Source organism: Mesoplodon bidens (assembly GCF_964165515.1).
Source record: "Mesoplodon bidens genome assembly, chromosome: 19".
NCBI lineage: Eukaryota > Metazoa > Chordata > Mammalia > Artiodactyla > Ziphiidae > Mesoplodon > Mesoplodon bidens.
Genome location: NC_138179.1, coordinates 50,961,784 through 50,981,729, shown reverse-complemented (window position 1 = coordinate 50,981,729; position 19,946 = coordinate 50,961,784). Strand labels below are relative to the sequence as shown.

Here is a 19,946-nt window from a genome sequence, read left to right as displayed (position 1 = left end):
TAGCTACCTGCGCCAAGCACAGCCCTAGAGGTAGCCCTCCGCCCCTGGATGAAGGAGTCCAGTTCCGCGATCTGAGTCACCTCCTCTTGAGGTGAAGAAGCTGAGGCAGAGACTCTGGGAGAGTGCAGACCAAGGCCGGAAATAAAATCTAATGTAGAGCGCACAGCTCACTGAACTCCAGTTGGGAGAGTGACTTCGGATTCTAGGGAATTCCGTGGTCTTCGAATGGAGTGGAGGCTTCTCAGGGTGACCATCCTGCGGTTCTGTATAGGAAGGGGTTAACCAAGGCTCTAAGCGGACGGGGCGGGGCCAGAGGAGGGGCGGGGCCAGGGCGACCGCGGGCGCGCGCGTGCGTTGCTGACTCAGCGGCGATTCCTGAGATCACTGGTGGAGGGTTCCAGGTTGGCCCCCAGTGACTGGCGTGTGGGACCCTTTGAAGATCGGCGCTCTGTCCGGGACTTCCCTGGATCCTGGCCCCTGGAGGCCGTGGTTCTTGGTCTCAGCCGCCGGAGACTCCGAGAAGGAAGGCTAGCCCGAGCTGGGCGCGGCGGGACAGGGCGGGGACGACAGGCCAGCGCCTCCCTGGAGACATCCCTGCCACGCTCCGCCCCTCTTGCCCTGGGTCCCCAGACTCCAGGCTGGAGTGGTCGGGGCAGCTTGGCTGACCGGATATTAAACTGCGAGAGTTGTCGCACGTGGACACCATCCTGCCTGTCGTGACTGTAAAACAAAGACCAGGAATCAATGTCTTTAGAGGCCATCCCAGCCTTGCCCTCGCCCCAGAAGAGAGTGGCCTGCGCTGAGACTTCCTAGGGATGGAAACACCACACCATATACTCTCTTCCCTATCTGGATCCCAGGCCCTTGCCTGCAGGGAAGTTCTTTCAGTTGTCTAACCTCTCTCTTTCCGGCAGGCTCAGTACATTCCCTCTGACCCCGTCCCCAAGGAAGACGGAGAATGGCTGTCACCCCACCCCCACCCCGCCCGTGATAACCACTCTTTGGAAATTTGCAAATTGGAATTCTCTCCTTGGATTTTCTCCAAGGCGAAAAACTGCGACTCAACTTTTCAAATAACTTTTTTCTATCCACCAGCGAACCTTAGAAGGGACTGTAGAGTGGTAACCGAATCCTACCCAAAACGGGAATCTCCTGGCCCCGTTCCTACCCCCACACCAGGCATAGGCACACACACAGTCCCCGACAGCCTCAGCCGGAACATTCCAGAGGCCGGGAACTCGGTACTTGCTAAGGCAGCCATTACTGGATAGCACTCTGGTTGTTAGAAAGCTCTTTCTTACACTATTTCAGGAGGAACGCTCGCCCCTCGTCGCCTGGCAGCTTCCCCACCTCACCTCTGTTGGCAGAGACCGAGTGAAGGTGGAGGGGGTGTCAGTGCCTAAAGCTTTAGCAGGCTCAGCAGCCCCTCACCCCTACCCAGGCTCTCAGCGCCTTCCACTCAGAGCCAAGCGCGGCGGAGTGCGAAGGGGCGGGGCCGTGGGGGACCCACCAGCTCTGCCCTGCTGCAAATCACTTCCAAGCCGGTGACTCAAAAATAGTAACAGTTGTTGTGTTGCCCCTCATTTCCATGTTGTCAGTTTAATGTGCCGAAGTACAGAAGCAATTCCTGATGTCCCTACCTCTTCCTCAGCGTCCCCCACCTACTCCCCCTTCCCACTACCCTCCCTGGAATCATTTCCTCAGCCCGCCCCCCTCCTCTTGATTCGCAGCCCTAGTAGTCCCAGAAGGAGATACTGTTGGTCTCCGTGGGAGCCGAGCAGGAAGAAAGGCGGGGCCGGCGGGGGCAGCGGCCGCGGCGGTGAGGCCCTGGACTGCAGCCTCGACCCCGTAGCAGCCTCCGCAGGTCCTGGCGGAAGCGCAGGCCCAGAAAGGCGTAGAGCACGGGGTTGAGGCCGCAGCGGGCGAGGGCCAAGCCCCCGGTCACCAGCAGTGCCAGATCCTTGCGCTTGCTGGCGGGGCAGCTCCGCTCGCGGGCCGCCAGGAGGTCGGCAGTATCCAATAGCAGGGCGAGACTGTAGGGCAGCTGCAGCACCACGAAGGCAGCCACCAGGGCCACCACGACGCGCAGCGCGCGCCGGCGCTCGGGCCCCCTGGTGGCCAGCAGCGTGCGGCCCAGGAGCGCGTAGCAGGCCGCCATGACGCCCAGCGGCAGCGCGAAGCCCAGGACCACCTGCGCCACGGCGCTCACCCCCTTCACCGTCTGCGTGAGGCCCTCGGGGAAGATGAGACGGCAGCGCCGCTGGCCTTCTCGCTGCCCGTCCTGGCTGAAAAGGAGAGCAGGCAGCGCCAGGAGCAGCGACAACAACCACACGATGACTGAGACCAAGTGTGCACGGCCCGGCACCGGGGGCCTCGGTCCAGCTGGGAGGGCCCGCGCGATGGCCACGTAGCGGTCGGCACTGATGCAGGCCAGGAAGAGGAAGCCGGCGTGGAAGGAGGCCGAATAGAGGCCCGAGATGGCGCGGCAGGTGACACTTCCCAGACTCCAGCCCTGCAGAGCCCCGGCTGCGGCAAAGGGCAGGGTCAGGGCCAGCAGAAGGTCGGCCAGGGCCAGCTGGAGCAGGTGGGCGGAGGTGGGCGAGCGGGCAGCGCGTCGCGCCGCCAGGTGCGTGGCCAGAACCAGGCCATTGCCGGCCAGACCCAGCGCAGCCACCGTCAGGGAGACACTGGGTTGGAAGGCCCGACTGAAGGCCTGGACATCGGCCTTGTAGCAGAGTTCTGGCAGCGGCTCAGCCGAGTATGCCTCCTCATCGTCCCCGGAGTAGGGGCCCCAGGAGACCTGGGGAGGCCAAAATGAGAAGTGAGACCTTATGAGGCATGCCTCCACCACACACCTCCCCCTCCCACACATGCATTCCAAGCTGGGGGCTCCTGTGTGACCAGGTACAATGGTACAGTACCCGGGGAGAAGACAAACTTTTCTCCACACTCTTCTTAGCACACCCTCAGACAGGCCTTGGCTTCCCTTGCAACCCTCCTGCCTCTACATCCAGCTTCCTCGGTGACCTTGAGTGAATCACTTGCTCTTTCTGGCTCTCCAGTTGCCTAATACATAATGTCGAGATTAGAGATCCTGACTAGCCCACCCGGCAGGGCTGTTTGAAATAAGGAAGATAATGAATGTGAAGCATCTGTGCTCTCCATAGGCCAGGTGTCTGTACTGTTAATAAATCTTAGCGCTTCAGTTCCTCTGCAGCGCCCTCTCCTGGAAGAACACCCACATGCAGACTTTGCCTGAGACCTGGTCCCTGGACTCCTTGCTTGGTCTGGAGAGGTTTTCTATGTCTCCTTTCCCTTCCCCCCTTCTCACCCCCACCTCTTGGCCTCCAGTACAGGTGCACTGAACTACTCATGACAAGGGGGTCGTAAGGGTTGGAGCTCAGGTTTTCTGGGCTCAGTTGGGACCTTAGATCTCTAGGTTCAGCTCATCCTCCCTCTCAACCCCAGTCCCGTCCCCCAACCCCAGCGTCTCATTACCAGCCCGATCTATCTGGAGGGCCCCTGGTCCCAGAGGTCTCCAGGCATCCTAGGTAGGTCATAGCATGGCAGAGGCCTGGTGCTAGGTAGAGAATCCCATCCCTTCACCTTACCCTCCCTCTCTGTAACCGTTACCCCCCTGCCCCCACTCCCACCTGCTTTGCGGGCTCAGTCCCCATCTCTGGCTACTCGGGTTTCTGAGGTAAAGCCACTGGGGACAGAAGTTAAACTAGTGGGACAGGAAGGAAGGGGCGGGGAGAAGGGCCAAGAGGGCGGTGGGGATTAGGGTCTGTGGGCCCTCTTTACCTAACTTTCCTATTCTACGTCCTAAAAAATAATTTCTCTTTACCGTGCCAGTAGAAAAAGAATGGGTTTTGTAATATCATCGTTTGCTAGCCACCTGTGTGATCTTAAGTAGGTTTTCTGACCTCTCTGAGCCTCAGGTTTTTTCATCTGCAAAGTGGAGTGAGGTAAAAATGCAGAATTCACAGGGTGCTGAGGGTGCCTAGCACCGGTGCCTGGAGCATAATTTGCTGTCAGAAAATGTTAGATTCTTTTACTTACTCTTCTCCCCATCTCCAAGCACCCTCCTCTTCCATCTCCCTTTTCTTGGATTTTTCAGGACCCCCTAACCGGCCCTAGCCTCCCTTCCCCCATCCCTGCGGCCACAGTCCCTGTCGGCCTCGGGTTATTCAGGGTATTTCCCGGCGACGGGAGGCTCTCTACCCCCGCCCATTCGCAGTAGGGCTGAGGCGCGCGCTTGCGCGGGGTCCGGGAAAGCGGCGCGTGCCAGGAGAGAGAGGCTGGGGGAGGGGGGAGGTGAGACGAGAGAGGGTGGAAGGAGAGGCGAGAACAGCGGAGAACCAGGAACAGCACAGAGGGAGACAAGGGAGAAGGGTTGGGGGAGAGAGGAAAGAGGGAGGGGTGGGTAAGGGGGAGAGATAGCCATCCGCTGCGAACCCCAGGAGGAAAGCCCGAGCTGGAACTGGAGCCCTAGCCGGAGACGGGCACTGGGAGGCGGCCGCCGGGATCCGTCAGCCCTGCATGATGCGTCTCCGGCTCTTCTGCATCCTCCTCGCCGCGGTCTCGGGAGCCCGGGGTTGGGGCTACTGTGAGTACGGGGCTCGCAGGCAGGCGGGGTTGGGCCTGGGAGTCTAAGGTCGGGCCCCTTAGACTGCAGGGCGGGCCCCGCACCGCATTGCGGCTGGGTGGTCGCGGGTCCCTTCCCGGCCGGCGCGCGCTCGTGCGCTTTCATCCTTTCCTGCCTCTCCCCGGCGCTCCGCAATGCAGCTCCGAGGCTGGCGCGCGCGCCCGGCGATGGGGCTGGGCTCAGAACTGAAGATAGAGTCGGCCCGGGCGGGGATTTGGGACCGGGATCCAAGCGGGAGCTAGTGCCTGGGTTTGAGGGTTGGGAATAAGGGTGGTGCCAGTGACCCCGCTAGGGTTAAGGTTTTGCCAGGGGCTGGGGCTGGGCTTGGAGCTGGCTCGGGGACCAGGGTTTGGGGCTGAGGCTGGGGCTGGATTTTGAGGTTGGGATTTGGTGACCCTTTATGATGCTAAGGTTGCACGTGGAACTGGTGATGGTGCTTGGACTGGCTGGGGTTGGGACCAAGGCCTGGATTTGGGGTTGGTGCGGGTCTGTGGGTGCTGCTGACTGGGATTGAGGCTAAGGCTGGGGCTGGATTGGTGTCTTGGGGTGACTCAGGTTGTAAAAGATGCTGAGGTTTGGGATTGTGTTTGCGGGGGTACTGAACCCCAGCTGGTACTAGGCAAGGTCTGGCCTACGGGTTCTTCCAGAAGAAGAAGGCAGCCTCCCCGAAGTGTGCAGCTGTTGCTGCAGACCAGGTTGAGTAGATGGTTTAAATTAGGGCTGGGTCTGCAATGGGGGAGAGAGAAGAAAGAGCTGCGGTTGCTCAGCGTGCTGGGCCTTTGGGAAGACTGGGTGGGGCCACCCTGATCGACATGTCTGTTCCCCCAACCCAGACGGCTGTGACGAGGAGCTGGTTGGGCCCCTGTATGCACGCTCCCTGGGCGCCTCCTCCTACTATGGGCTCTTCACTGCGCCCCGTTTTGCCCGGCTGCACGGTGAGCGTGGTGGCGCCCCATGGTGGGGTGGGGGACTCTGGAGGGCTGGAGGTAAATGGGGAGCCAGTGGTGAAAGGCCTTGCCCCTTCTACAGGCATAAGCGGATGGTCTCCCCGGATTGGGGACCCAAATCCCTGGCTCCAGATCGACCTAATGAAGAAGCACCGGATCCGGGCTGTGGCCACGCAGGGCTCCTTTAACTCTTGGGACTGGGTCACACATTACATGCTGCTCTATGGCGACCGAGTGGACAGCTGGACACCGTTCTATCAGCGAGGGCACAACGCGGTACTCCAGGCTCCCTGCGCACACGCTTGGGGAACCTTTTCAGCTCTGTGACCTGGGCTGGGCTGGGCACCATCTTGGGGGAAGGGCAGGAGGCGGTGGTGAGGGCACAGATGAGGGGCAGGGACTTCCTCCCCAAGGACTCAGTCCAGAGGGACTGTTGGCTCCCCATGTGTGCAAGATATTCCCAGTGACAGGGTTTAACATACTTCAGGGTAAAATCTGGGAGAGCTTCCTGAAGTTGGTGACATCTGAGTTGACCTCTGAGGATATAACGGGACGCTCTAGGCTAGGGAAACTGTGTTTGTGTAAAGCCCTGAAGGCAGGGGAGATAAGAAGTGTTTGCCTTCCAGAAGTGGCGATTGGCTAGATGCGACAACTGTGGACTGGGAGGCTGTGGAGAAAGAAGCAGAGGGTGGGGACGTGGTCACTCCTCTTCCCTTGCCCCTCAGACCTTCTTCGGTAACGTGAACGAGTCGGCGGTGGTTCGCCACGACCTGCACTACCACTTCACGGCGCGCTACATCCGCATCGTGCCCTTGGCTTGGAACCCGCGCGGCAAGATCGGCCTGAGGCTCGGCCTCTACGGCTGCCCTTACAGTAAGGGTGTGAGGTCGTGGGCGGGGTAGGGGGCGCGGTGCCCGGGAGACACAGAGTCTCCCCGGTCCCCAACCCACCTACTGCCCCTCGCGCAGAGTCCGACGTGCTCTATTTCGATGGCGACGATGCCATCTCGTACCGCTTCCCGCGAGGAGTCAGCCGGAGTCTGTGGGACGTGTTCGCCTTTAGCTTCAAGACCGAAGAGAAGGACGGGCTCCTGTTGCACGCCGAGGGCGCCCAGGGCGACTACGTGACACTCGAGCTGCAGGGGGCACACTTGCTGCTGCACATGAGCCTGGGTGAGCTCAGAGATCCCGCCGCAAAGCCTGAGGCTCTCCTCCCACGTCTTTTGTTGCACCTCCTCCGCGAAGCCGCGCCCCACTTCTTATCCTTCCCTTCCTTAGTGTTTGGACCAACCCATCTTTTTCGTGTAAAATTTGGTGCTAGCAAAACACTGGACTTGGGATCAGGAGAAGCGGATTCCAGTCTCAGCTGTACCACCTACCAGCGGGACAAGCACTTCCCCAGTCTGTTTCCTCATTGCAAAAACGTTGTATATACATATACACACGCGCCTAAAGCGTTGTTATTTTGTATCTCAATGGCTTTTCATAATATCCACGTGGTAAGGTAGAAGCAACTCTCGTGCCTCAAGTTTTACTGATAGGAAAACAGAGGCTCAGAGAGGTTGAATGGCTCACTCTAAGTCCACACTTGCCAATGGCCATGGCCACTGCTCCATCCCAGGCTGAGGGTGGTCCAATCTCTGTGTGCCCACCCTCCCTGGCTGCCCTGGGCCCTGGGCAGTTCCTCCTCTGTGCTGCCGGCTGCTGCTCTGCCTGGGGGCTAGCTGGGCAGTAGGGCTCGCTTGGGTTTTCCAGGTTCCAGGTCTGACCCCACCCCACCCTACCCTCAGGCAGCAGCCCCATCCAGCCAAGGCCCGGTCACACAACCGTAAGCGCTGGGGGCGTCCTCAATGACCAGCACTGGCATTACGTACGTGTGGACCGATTTGGCCGCGAAGCAAATCTCACCCTGGACGGCTACGAGCAGCGCTTCGTGCTCAACGGTGACTTCGAGAGACTGAACCTGGACTCGGAGGTGAGCGGAGAGGGGAGGAGCCATTTGGTTAACTGGGATGCTGGGTGGGCCGGTGGGGGACAGCACTTTTCTCTCCCAGAGGTAGGACTCCGCTTTCGGGTGTCTGAACATGCTAGCAGCTTTTGGCAAACTCCCATGAAGGCCTGGGTTTTTGTTGTTGCTGCTGCTATTAGCATGCAGATTCCCGGGCTCCACCCCAGAACTACTGAGATGGAGTCTGGAAATCTGGATTTGGGGGATCAGGCAAGATGAGAAAACTGCCCCCTTCAGGCCCTGATCTGCAGATAAAGAATCCCAGACAGGTTCATTGACTTACCTAAGGGCATGCAGCCAATTTGTGGTGGAGTCAGGGCTAGAACCCAAGCCTGGGGAGGCCCAGCGAGCTTCCAGCTTCAATACCGATACTGGGGCAATGTGTGTCTCAAGTCTTATAAAACTCAATCTGCCTGGAGCGTGGGAAAGTGTACGGCGGGGGAGCGCAAGAAAGGCAGCGCGGCTGCCGCGCTTGTTGGCTCAGTGGGAAAACTTCTGGAAACTTCACCATTGATCCTGATGGGAGTGGCCCCCTGAAGCCATTTGTAGTGTCCTCACTCCTCACTCCGCCCGCAGATGTTCATCGGGGGTCTGGTGGGCGCCGCGCAGAAGAACCTTGCCTATCGGCATAATTTCCGCGGCTGCATGGAAAACGTAATCTTCAACCGAGTCAACATCGCGGACCTGGCCGTGCGGCGCCATTCACGGATCACCTTCGAGGCCAGTGGGCAGGGGGATCTGGGAGGACGGGGCGTCAGAGCCGCTTGGAACCAAGAGGTGGAGTGGGAAGAGATACTGCGAATCGTGTAAAAGCCGAGGACCCCTCTCCCCAGCCAGATGCTCAAGTGGGGGTGATGATGTCATCACTGACGCACAGGAAGCGCAAAAGGCCAGCCCCCAACCCCCCACTTAAAAGCTGTGGTCCAGTCTAAGCATTTCCTCAATTATAACTGAGGAAACTAAGGGGTAGCGACCCTGAGTGGCTCCGCCAGGGATCACGCAGCTGCGCAGGGGCTGAGGGGGGACTTGAACCCAGGGCTCTTTCGGTGTGTGGGTGTGGGTGCTCCCCCCACCTGAACTCAGGAGCGTAATCAGGCACTGCTGCCGGGAAGCAGGCGGGAAATTGCCTCTCCACGCTGGAAGGAAGTGAAGGAGTGGTCGCCCCTGGAGACGATGTAGATCAGGATAGAGTCCTGCAGGCCGACTTGGTGGCTGGAGACCTCCTCCACAGCTGGACATGTTTCTGGGGGAGTTGGGGAGGTGCACCCAGGGAAACTCACTCCCCACAGAGGTGGGGCGGGGCATCAGCTCGGGTGCTGATGGATCCTCACTTTCGTCCCTAGGGTAAGGTGGCATTCCGTTGCCTGGACCCGGTTCCTCACCCCATCAACTTTGGAGGTCCTCACAACTTCGTGCAAGTGCCTGGCTTCCCTCGCCGAGGCCGCCTCGCAGTCTCTTTTCGCTTCCGTACCTGGGATCTCACCGGGCTGCTACTTTTCTCCCGCCTGGGGGATGGGCTGGGCCACGTGGAGCTGATGCTCAGCGAAGGGCAGGTCAACGTGTCCATCGTGCAGACCGGCCGAAAGAAACTGCAGTTTGCGGCTGGTGAGGGGTGGAGGGAAGCGGGAGGCACAGGGAGGCCAGAGGAGGGCAAAGAGCAGAGGAGTTTGTAGGCCTGGACTGAAGCCTTTGCACACGGGAGAGGCCCTGGGAAAGGGTGGGAGTGGATGGAGGCTGCTGGGAGTCGGAGGGCGGGGCAGATCTGAGGAGCTACGGGCGCCAGGAGAAGCAGGAAGGCGGAGAATCCTGGTACTGTCCAGTTCCGGAGGGTCTCTGGAGGTGTCATTCGGTCATGACTTTTGTGTCAGCCACCGGGGTTCCACACAGTGAAGAGAGACGTTCAGAGATGTCACCACTCAGGTTGATAAGTGTACAAATGGGAGGCACAGAGGCTCCCGTTAGGACACAGACTGGGGTTGCTGCCTCTCCGCTCCAGGTACTCTTCTTCTACTTTTTTTTTTTTTTTTTTCTTTGCGGTACGCGGGCCTCTCACTGCTGTGGCCTCTCCCGTTGCGGAGCACAGGCTCCGGACGCGCAGGCTCAGCGGCCATGGCTCACGGGCCCAGCCGCTCCGCGGTATATGTGGGATCTTCCCGGACCGGGGCACGAACCCGTGTCCCCTGCGTCGGCAGGCGGACTCTCAACCACTGCGCCACCAGGGAAGCCCCTAGGTACTCTTCTAGAATGTGGTGCCCCCCCACACACCATCCTCCTGTCCTGTCCAGGGTTCCGCCTGAATGACGGCTTTTGGCACGAGGTGAATTTCGTGGCGCAGGAAAACCACGCAGTCATCAGCATTGATGACGTGGAGGGGGCGGAGGTCAGGGTCTCATACCCACTGCTGATCCGTACAGGAACCTCATACTTCTTTGGAGGCAAGTGGAGGCCGACCTGGCTAGACCCCTGCCTCTGGGTGGGAAGGTCCCATCTAAGTCCACCCAGACAGGCCTACGTGGAGAGTTTTGTAGCAGTAAATCCCTCTTGTCCCTCTGGGGCCTTGGGGACTAGAAAGTCAGTGTCATTGTCTACTAGCCCCCTTCCTTCCTTCATGTCTGGCTCTCCCTTGGCATCTCCCTGGGGGAGGGTCGCTGGAGTCTCCCCTGGGGAGGGCCTCACAGGGGTGGTTGCTCCAGGTTGTCCCAAGCCAGCCAGTCGATGGGGCTGCCACTCCAACCAGACGGCGTTCCATGGCTGCATGGAGCTGCTCAAGGTGGATGGTCAACTGGTCAACCTGACTCTGGTGGAGGGCCGGCGGCTTGGATACTATGCTGAAGTCCTCTTTGACACGTGTGGCATCACTGATAGGTATCCAGACGCCCCTCTCCCTACAAGAGGTGACCCCTCCAAAGCCCTCTTCCATGGTCTCCCAATGATGGGAATGGCCTTTCTCAATGATCTCCCTTCTCCTGGTCCTAGCTCCTAAGTCTCCTACCTGGGGATGATTCCTCCTTGACCTCTCACCTCCTATTTCTTCCCTTAAAGTGACACATGCTCAGAATGGAAATGAAGCATCTGTTTTTGGTCCTCGAGGGTTTTATTTGGGGGGGTGGGGGAAGTAAGGCATTATTTATTCCTTCGGGGAAGGGGAAACAGTAGTACTTGAGCCCTGAGGCCTGCCTAATGCCCCAGCATTTAAGCTTGTTAGGTGGAGTATGTTTCACACTGGGTTTTGGTGCTCCCAGGAGCTGGGAGTGAAGCTTGTAAGGATCAGACCCTACTCTCAAGCTCCCCATAAGGCTCCTTCCCTCGGTGCTTGACCCCCTCACCTAGGTGCAGCCCTAATATGTGTGAGCATGACGGACGCTGCTACCAGTCTTGGGATGACTTCATCTGCTATTGTGAACTGACAGGCTACAAGGGGGAGACCTGCCACCAACGTAAGCCAGCTTGGGTATGGGGGAGAGTCAGAGACGGGAGGTCAGGAGGTTTCTGGCAATCATGAGGCTGCTAGAGATGGTAGAGCTGGCCCTCCTTAGCCCCCTGACTCTATAATTGCCTTTCCCCCACCTCACCACCCACCAGCTTTGTATAAAGAATCCTGTGAGGCTTATCGGCTCAGTGGGAAAACTTCTGGCAACTTCACCATTGATCCTGATGGGAGTGGCCCCCTGAAGCCATTTGTAGTGTACTGTGATATCCGAGGTAAGTGGCTCTGATGGGTGGTGGAGGGGCAGCTGACAAGGCAATGCCGGAGGACGGAAGGGTGGACAGGGGCCAGCAAGATTAAATGGTGGTGGGGGTAAAGGAGCACAGAAGGGGGAAGGGGACACTCAGGGATTTGTAATCTAGCCTCTGCAGGTAGATTCCAGCTTCCTGATCCATTCCAGCTGTCTCATCTCCAGCCTGTGACGTTGGGGGCCTAGAGCTGGGCTGAAATGGAGCTGCTGGCCCCGTTTCTTGGCTCTGGATTGCAGTAGTGGTGCTGGGGGCGGGGCAGGGAGATGGGCAGCGAATGCCCGTGTCCAGCCACAGTTCTGCCTCATCCCCTCCCCCAGAGAACCGGGCCTGGACAGTTGTGAGGCATGACAGGCTGTGGACAACTCGGGTGACAGGTTCTAGCATGGAGCGGCCATTCCTCGGGGCCGTCCAGTATTGGAATGCATCCTGGGAGGAAGTCAGTGCCCTGGCCAATGCTTCCCAGCACTGTGAACAGTGGATTGAGTTCTCCTGCTACAACTCCCGGCTGCTCAACACTGCAGGTTAGGGCGGGGGTGGGGAGGGCAAGGTGGAGAGCTGGAGGAGAGACCAGTGGGGTCTGGGAGAAGAGGATTAGAGGGTTCAAGGGAGCCCTGGGCTACAGGATTCAAGAAAGGGTCTGGGCTGGTTGGAAGGGTGAGAGAGGAGCCCAGAGGCTAATGGAGGGCAGGGCCTGGAAACTGCCTGCACCTCTTCCCCAGGAGGCTACCCCTATAGCTTCTGGATTGGCCGAAACGAGGAGCAGCACTTCTACTGGGGTGGCTCGCAGCCCGGCATTCAGCGCTGTGCCTGTGGTCTGGACCGGAGCTGTGTGGACCCCGCTCTGCACTGTAACTGTGATGCCGACCAGCCCCAGTGGTAAGGGGGGCAAAGGGACAGGGCTTTCAGGACGCCAGGGACAGCTGAGTGGCAGAGGCTGAGCCACCACATCCTGTCCCCACAGGAGAACCGACAAGGGCCTGCTGACTTTTGTGGACCATTTGCCTGTCACTCAGGTGGTGGTGGGGGACACGAACCGTTCCAATTCTGAGGCCCAGTTCTTCCTGAGGCCTCTGCGCTGCTATGGTGATCGTGAGTGACAGACCCTTCTGGTGTACCCTCCCAGGGTCAGCTCTCCAGTTTCCAAAATCTAGGCTACCTGATCCACTGGGGGTCTCTGGGACACACTGGCAAGACACCCCAGCTCCTGGTGTGATATGCCCACACCCGTGTTGTTCCTCGGCACCTTCCCCTCTTTCATTACACGCCTTAGGTTTCCCTGGGGACCCCTAGCTGTCCCCTTTTGCCCCGTCTCCCCCCGACCTGAGGCTGCCTTTACTCCTCTCCCCTCCTACCTCGCTGACAAGGCCTTCCTCCATCTGGTTTTGCAGGAAATTCCTGGAACACCATCGCCTTCCACACTGGGGCTGCGCTGCGCTTTCCCCCAATCCAGGCCAACCACAGCCTTGATGTCTCCTTCTACTTCCGGACCTCGGCTCCCTCAGGAGTCTTCCTAGAGAACACAGGGGGCCCTTACTGCCAGTGGCGCCGACCTTACGTGCGGGTGGAACTCAACAGTGAGCAGGCAGACGTTGCCGGGGGATGAAGATCCCTGGGGAGGTGTGGGGTGGGTGGAGGCTGGGACAAGGGACAAGGGACAAGGGGTAAGATGCCCCTCTGCGAGGCAGCATGGAAAGGGCTTCAGAGGGCGCTGGCTTCTACACCTAGCTCTGTCTTTTTTTTTTTTAATAAATTTATTTATTATTTATTATTATTTTTTTTTTGCTGCATTGGGTCTTCGTTGCTGTGTGGGCTTTCTCTAGTTGCAGAGAGCGGGGGCTACTCTTCGTTGTGGTACGCAGGCTTCTCATTGCGGTGGCTTCTTGTTGTGGAGCATGGGCTCTGGGCGTGTGGGCTTCAGTAGTTGTGGCTCGTGGGCTCTAGAGCACAGACTCAGTAGTTGTGGCGCACGGGCTTAGTTGCTCCGCGGCATGTGGGATCTTCCCGGACCGGGGATCGAACCCGCGCCCCCTGCATTGGCAGGCGGACTCTCAACTGCTGCGCCACCAGGAAGTCCCCCAGCTCTGTCTTGACAGCTGGCTTCGTGACCTTGAGCGCCCACTTAGCCTCTCTGGGCCTTAGGTCCCTGACTTGTAAGGAAGCTGGACTCCTGGTGGGGGGGGGTGGTCTTCTACCTGATGAGCCACGCTTCTAACCTGAGAAGTGGGGCTGAGAAGCTGGCTCCAGGGATCTGGGAATCTGGGAGAGACCAGGGATATGAGGTTTTTTTCTTTTTTTATACATTTATTTATTTTTGGCTGCGTTGGGTCTTCGTTGCTGCGAGTGGGCTTTCTCTAGTTGCGGCGAGCGCGGTCTGCTCTTCGTTGCGGTGCACGGGCTTCTCATTGCGGGGGCTTCTCTTTGTTGTGGAGCACGGGCTCTAGGAGCGTGGGCTTCGGGAGTGGTGGCACGTGGGCTCAGTAGTTGTGGCTCGTGGGCTCTAGAGCGCAGGCTCAGTAGTTGTGGCGCACGGGCTTAGTTGCTCCGCGGCACGTGGGGTCTTCCCACACCAGGGCTTGAACCCGTGTGCCCTGCATTGGCAGGCGGATTCTTAACCACTGCGCCACCAGGGAAGTCCGGGGTACGAGGTTTTAAGCAGTTTGTGGGTTTTGTCCCAGGCTGTAGACAGATTGGAGGGACATTCAAGGAGCTCCAAAGGGTGAAGAAGAGGGGTTGTATCAGGTGAACCTGTGAGGGATCTTGGAGGTCTGAGTCCTCTCCCCCTAACCCCCAACGTTGTCCAGCATCCCGGGATGTGGTCTTCGCCTTCGACGTGGGGAATGGGGATGAGAACCTGACAGTGCACTCAGATGACTTTGAGTTCAACGATGACGAGTGGCACCTGGTCCGGGCTGAAATCAATGTAAAGCAGGCCCGGCTCCGCGTGGATCACCGGCCTTGGGTGCTGCGGCCGATGCCCCTGCAGACCTACATCTGGCTGGAGTACGACCAGCCCCTGTATGTCGGTGAGCAGCAACCCAGAGGCAGGTCTGAAGCCTCTGACACCTTCCCCCGCTCTCGAGGCCACTCTCCTTGTTTCCAGGAACCCTGTGTCGTAGGTCCCGATCCCCTCGACCGCAGAGTGAGCCAAAGGCCCACCTTTCCTCTCCGGTCCCTGGCATCTATTCTGTTCTTCTAGCCCCCTTGGCTCCCCTCCGAACCCCAATGCTTATCCCTGTCTCTGGCTCTACACCCATTTCTTGACCTGCCCACCTTCCCCAGGATCTGCGGAGCTTAAGAGGCGGCCCTTCGTGGGTTGCTTGAGGGCTATGCGTCTGAACGGAGTGACTCTGAACCTGGAGGGCCGTGCCAATGCCTCTGAGGGTACCTCACCCAACTGCACGGGCCACTGCGCCCACCCGCGGTTCCCCTGTTTCCATGGAGGCCGCTGCGTGGAGCGCTACAGCTACTACACCTGTGACTGTGACCTCACGGCTTTTGATGGGCCATATTGCAACCACGGTTAGTGCTGCTGGTTATGGGAGGACAGGGAGCCCTGACGGGATGTAGGGAGGGCAGGAAAGGAAGGAGGGCACAAAGTCAGCACCAGGGAAAACTGTGGTCGTCGTCCTGGGCTCCTGAGCTCTGAGCTGGGGCAGTCAGGCAGTTGAAGATGTTGGGTGACTCCAAAGGCATAAAGTGGGGCCAGGAAGGGATGGCACAGCTAGCTGGCACTAAAAAGATCAAAAGCAAGACGCAAGTAACTTCCCCAGCTTCCCACTGTCACCAAGGGAACACAGGTCACCCCACTTGCAAGCATATCCCCCTCAGGCTGCACGATGCCCTCCTATGCCGTTTCCTATTTGACAATCGCTTCACTCCTAAAACATGTCTACAAGCTGGTTCTTGGTTAAGGCAAGCCTTGACATTCACCATAGCAAGATTCTGCACATAGACCCAGACTGCAGCCTCCCTAAGGCTGGTCTAGGGGGATGAGTGAGCAGGGAGGTCACTGGTGGGAGAAGTCTGGTGAGGTAGGGAGACACAGGGACTAAGGGACTGACAGAAGACCTCTGGGTTTGGTTCGGAAGTGTGAGTAGTGGCAGGTGTACCAGATGGGCTTATGGTATCTCGATTCTAATCTTGACTGTCCACTTACTGTGTATCCCTAGGCAAGTAGCTACCCATTTCTGAGCCTCACTTTCCCCAGCTGTAAAATGCAGGGGTTGGATTAGATGATCTTTTACATTTCCCATGATTTTAAGATTCCATTCCATGACACAGGGGTGCCAGAGGACCTAAAAGTGAATGGAGACAGGTTGTGGCGGTGGCTGAAACTGGGGACACGTGCCAGAGGGTGTGTGTGGATGACACATACAGCGTCTGAATGTGGGAACGGGGGCCCTGACCTCACTGCCTCTGCCTTCAGACATTGGCGGTTTCTTTGAGCCGGGCACCTGGATGCGCTATAACCTCCAGTCAGCGCTGCGCTCCGCAGCCCGCGAGTTCTCCCACATGCTGAGCCGGCCAGTGCCGGGCTACGAGCCCGGCTACATCCCCGGCTACGACACTCCTGGCTACGCGCCCGGCTACCACGGCCCTGGGTACCGCCTGCCTGACTACCCGCGGCCTGGCCGGCCGGTGCCGGGCTACCGTGGACCCGTCTATAATGTCACCGGAGAGGAGGTGTCTTTCAGCTTCAGCACCCACTCCGCCCCCGCCGTCCTGCTCTACGTCAGCTCCTTTGTGCGTGACTACATGGCTGTGCTCATCAAGGAAGACGGTAAGCCCCCCGAGGCGCTCGCTCTCAATTCCAGCTGCCTCTGGGTGCCCTCCATTCTCGTAACTATCGATTGACCAATACAAGGACTCAAGTGCTCTTACAAGATGGGGACTTTGGGAGCTGAGAGGAGACCCCCCCCCCCTTCCTCCTCCCCACCCTACAGGGACCCTGCAGCTGCGCTATCAGCTGGGCACCAGTCCCTACGTGTACCAACTAACCACCCGCCCTGTGACTGACGGCCAGCCCCACAGCGTCAACCTCACCCGGGTCTACCGCAACCTCTTCATCCAGGTGTGTGCAGGGGGAGGGGGCCCAGGGAGGCGGGCCGGTTCAGACCACCACCTCGCCATCTAGGTTGCAGCAGTGGGAAATGCCAAACGTTTAGCATTTGTAGAGCACGTTCCAATGTACAGAGGATGTTCATGTGTGTTATCTCATGGGACCTCACAACCGCTCTGTGAGGTAGTTCAGGTAGGCAGCTCTTCTTCTTAACTTCGTTTGACAAATCACTAAAGGGGCTCAGACAGTAAAGTGGTGTTCCCAAAGTCAAACCACCGTAAGCTGCGAAGACAGGGCTCCAGACCAGGTTGTTGGGTTTTTAATACCAAATCCTATGTCTGGGTCCAGGGGTTGCCCACCTGGGACTGAGCTAGGACTCACCACCAACTGGGAGAGGAGAGTTCCGGCCTGGTCTGGGCTACGTGTGCCCCCGGTTCTCCCTCCCTCATCTCCTTTCCCTTCCCCACTCAGGTGGACTACTTCCCCCTGACAGAACAGAAGTTCTCCCTGTTGGTGGACAGCCAGCTGGACTCACCCAAGGCCTTGTATCTGGGGCGCGTTATGGGTAAGCTGGGGCTGAGAGGGCGTTTTGGGTAAGGAGCTGTGGGTGAAGTCCCTGGAGCCCAGAGGGGAGAGTGAAGGGTGGGGGGAGTGGCATTGAAGGTGCTGATAAAGAGGAGTGGGAACCTAGCGATGGTGAGAGGGGGCAGGGCTACTGGTGGTCCAAGCCCGTTTCTTTCTGGGCTGCCTCTCCCTCAGAGACGGGAGTGATTGACCCGGAGATCCAGCGCTACAACACACCAGGTTTCTCGGGCTGCCTGTCTGGTGTCCGATTCAACAACGTGGCCCCCCTCAAGAGCCACTTCCGAACACCTCGACCCATGACCTCGGAGCTGGCTGAGGCCCTTCGCGTTCAGGGAGAACTGTCCGAGTCTAACTGCGGAGCCATGCCACGTCTCGTCTCAGAGGTGCCACCTGAGCTGGACCCCTGGTATCTGCCCCCAGGTACATCCCTGGGGCACAGTAAAGGAAGGGAAGAGAGGGACAACAGGGAAAGGAAATGGTTCTCAACCTGGAGGCGGCTTCTCCTACCTGGTGCTTTCTCTTTTGCAGACTTCCCATACTACCACGACGACGGATGGGTTGCCATACTTCTGGGCTGTGAGTAGCACAGTCACTACCCTGACCTCCTCATTCTACCCTCTGGCTGTCGGCGTTGCCTCCCTGCCCCGTAGCCTCAGGGCTGAGGGGTGGTGAAGACACTAGGGGCATGGTGGTGCCCAGAAGGATGAGACAGGCTATGCTGAAGGTAGATGATAATCAGGTTGGAGAGTTTTAAATGTTTGAGGCTGCTACAGACTTTTAATTGAAATGACATATCAAAATGGGGCTAAAGCTTTTACAGTGATGTGCCCATCAACGCCTGATCCCATACACCATCTCTTCTCAGTGGTAGTCCATTGCTGGTCACATCTGACTTTATGACCTTGTGGATCAGATAATCTCCAAGTCCTGATGAGCAGCTTAAGTCACGTGCTTATCTGTTGGATCATGGTCTTTATGTTCCACCAAAGTCAGGTGTTCAATATCTAAAAGGTCCCAGAATTAGGCAGGAACTGTTTATTAAAAGGAGCTTCACTCCACTATAAAGAGGTGAATTTGATGGTACGTAAACTATATCTCAATAAAACTGTTATAAGAAAATTAAAAAATACAGTGAGGCTAAAGCTAAGGGATGAGGAGATGGGGGTGCAGTAACATCCAGAGAGATGCGAAATTGGGGTACCAGGGATGTGGGAAGAGAACGTTAGAAATAGAAGACGGCAGGGGATGAGCCAGGAATGTAGACCTACCAGATACTTAAGAATGGCTTCATGTGGCCATACAGCTGACGCTCTTGTACACGTATGCTTTAGGCCAAAAGCATACATGTGTGTATGTATATAGGTGAAACCCCAGAGATCTGCCCTGAATTGTTCCTTTTTTTCTCTTTCAGTTTTGGTGGCCTTCTTGCTGCTGGGGCTGGTGGGAATGTTGGTGCTCTTCTATCTGAAAAATCATCGCTACAAGGGCTCCTACCACACCAATGAGCCCAAGGCCACTCACGATTACCACCCTGGCAGCAAACATCCCCCACCTACTTCAGGCCCGGCCCAAGCCCCAGCCCCGGCCCCAACACCAGCTTCTACCCAAGTTCCAGCCCCAGCCCCTGGCCCCCGGGACCAAAACCTACCCCAGATCCTGGAGGAGTCCAGGTCTGAATGAATCGGGAGAAGGGCTTCAGGGACCAAGTCCATCTCCTCCGAATTCCCCAATCCCTGCCTCTACCGCCCCCACCCCCCACCCCGTCAGGGACATTTGGCCCCTCTTAGCTGGCTCTGCTCATCCAGAGGATTTCCCTCCTGCCAAGTTTGGTGGGCAGAGCTACAGCTGGGACCAAAGGGAGGGGCTGAGCCTCACTGCCTAAACCAATGCCCTGCCCATCCCCACTTCCCCAGGCTCCTGGTTGTTGGTCTCCCCCAAAGAAGCCTCATGGGGTTAAGACAGGCTCTTCCTGCCATCCCTGTCCCAGCTGCTGCCAGGGATTAACCACAGAGTGCAGGGGAGATTACCTGCCTCCCTTCAAATACTCAATCTCAGCAGGGACAGATGTGTGGGATTGCAGGGATGCACGGGGTATGGGGGGAGGAGGCCGCTCAATCATACCCCCCAGCCTCCCCCCTCCCCTGCAGAACATCTTCCATCTGCTTCCACTCAGTTGGGGATTAGGGAGGGCTTCACTGATGTCTCCCACCCCCGTTTTTTGTTTTTTTACAGAGACCGAGAGGCCTCAGTTTAGCACCTTAGTACCTCCACTGCTTTACATGCTTTAGCCAAAGCCATAAAAAACTTGCAACGTAGAGAGAAGAACGCAGACACACTGCCTAGCCAGCCCTCTACTCTCCCTCCCTCTTCCAAGATATGCAGTAGCCTTGGTGCCTGTCCAAAGGCGTGGCCCCCCTCTCCAATGCATGAGGAGCCCTCTTTCCTCCGCTCAGAGATGCTGCTTCGTTTGCCCAGGAGGTCATATTCTTTATATATATTTTTTGTTGCACAGTCTCTCTCTAGAGAAACTCTATATATTACTCTAATTTTTTAAATTATCCGTTTATATACAAAAGAGAAAATCAATCGACTGTCCTGTCCTGTGCTGTGCCCACGGTCTGTAGTGTGCTTCTCCTGTGCTGGAAGTCTCATGAGGTCTGCTGGCCATTCACCCAAGCCTGATCCGGCCTCCACTCTGAAGCTGTGCTCTCAGACTTGGAGCTGTTCTAATAAAGCAGAGTGACAGAGCCTAATCTGTGTGTGGTAGCTGGCGGCGTGGTTAGGGCACAGTGGGATGATTTTAAGGGAGCTCATCTGACGGCTCCAGAAACTCTATGGGGAGCACTCAAAATCCTTGCACCACCTACTGGAAGCCTGCTTGCTTCTTGCCAGCCCCCTACCCCAGATCTCCCCCAACCCCAGATCTCTGTGGGCAAGCGGAGATCAGAATGCTACAGCTTCA

At 57.9% G+C, this 19,946-nt stretch overlaps 3 protein-coding genes across 3 annotated transcripts in view; 1 reads left to right on the top strand and 2 right to left on the bottom strand.

Annotated features, from left to right (window-relative positions):
* Positions 1-1,042: 1,042 nt before the first annotated feature.
* On the bottom strand, positions 1,043-4,300 carry CCR10 (C-C motif chemokine receptor 10). Its single transcript, XM_081218588.1, has one exon. It carries the CDS (start codon positions 2,870-2,872, stop codon positions 1,733-1,735), a length of 1,140 nt encoding a protein of 379 aa, XP_081074714.1. The 5' UTR covers positions 2,873-4,300; the 3' UTR covers positions 1,043-1,732.
* Positions 4,301-4,432: 132 nt separating this feature from the next.
* CNTNAP1 (contactin associated protein 1) lies at positions 4,433-19,726 on the top strand. Its single transcript, XM_081218580.1, has 24 exons — positions 4,433-4,609; positions 5,482-5,583; positions 5,678-5,871; positions 6,321-6,468; positions 6,564-6,767; positions 7,385-7,569; positions 8,179-8,322; positions 8,946-9,207; positions 9,888-10,037; positions 10,296-10,467; positions 10,933-11,039; positions 11,185-11,304; positions 11,658-11,861; positions 12,060-12,216; positions 12,302-12,429; positions 12,729-12,914; positions 14,142-14,363; positions 14,620-14,859; positions 15,767-16,120; positions 16,284-16,411; positions 16,871-16,964; positions 17,159-17,404; positions 17,513-17,560; positions 18,396-19,726. Exons 1-24 carry the CDS (start codon positions 4,543-4,545, stop codon positions 18,662-18,664), a joined length of 4,131 nt encoding a protein of 1,376 aa, XP_081074706.1. The 5' UTR covers positions 4,433-4,542; the 3' UTR covers positions 18,665-19,726.
* Positions 17,715-19,946, bottom strand: part of EZH1 (enhancer of zeste 1 polycomb repressive complex 2 subunit) — a 32,218-nt gene continuing 29,986 nt past the window's right edge. The window contains exon 20 of the mRNA XM_081218583.1: positions 17,715-17,988. Within this exon, the coding sequence (XP_081074709.1) occupies positions 17,982-17,988 (7 nt within the window). The 3' untranslated portion in view covers positions 17,715-17,981. The remainder of the gene's footprint in view (positions 17,989-19,946) is intronic.

Coding starts and splice junctions, on each gene's coding strand:
- CCR10 (XM_081218588.1), bottom strand. CDS start 2,872: ATGTGTGGGAGGGGGAGGTGTGTGGTGGAGGCATGCCTCATAAGGTCT.
- CNTNAP1 (XM_081218580.1), top strand. CDS start 4,543: ATGATGCGTCTCCGGCTCTTCTGCATCCTCCTCGCCGCGGTCTCGGGA. Junction 7,570..8,178: donor GACTGAACCTGGACTCGGAG/GTGAGCGGAGAG, acceptor CTCCGCCCGCAG/ATGTTCATCGGGGGTCTGGT. Junction 11,862..12,059: donor CCGGCTGCTCAACACTGCAG/GTTAGGGCGGGG, acceptor CCTCTTCCCCAG/GAGGCTACCCCTATAGCTTC.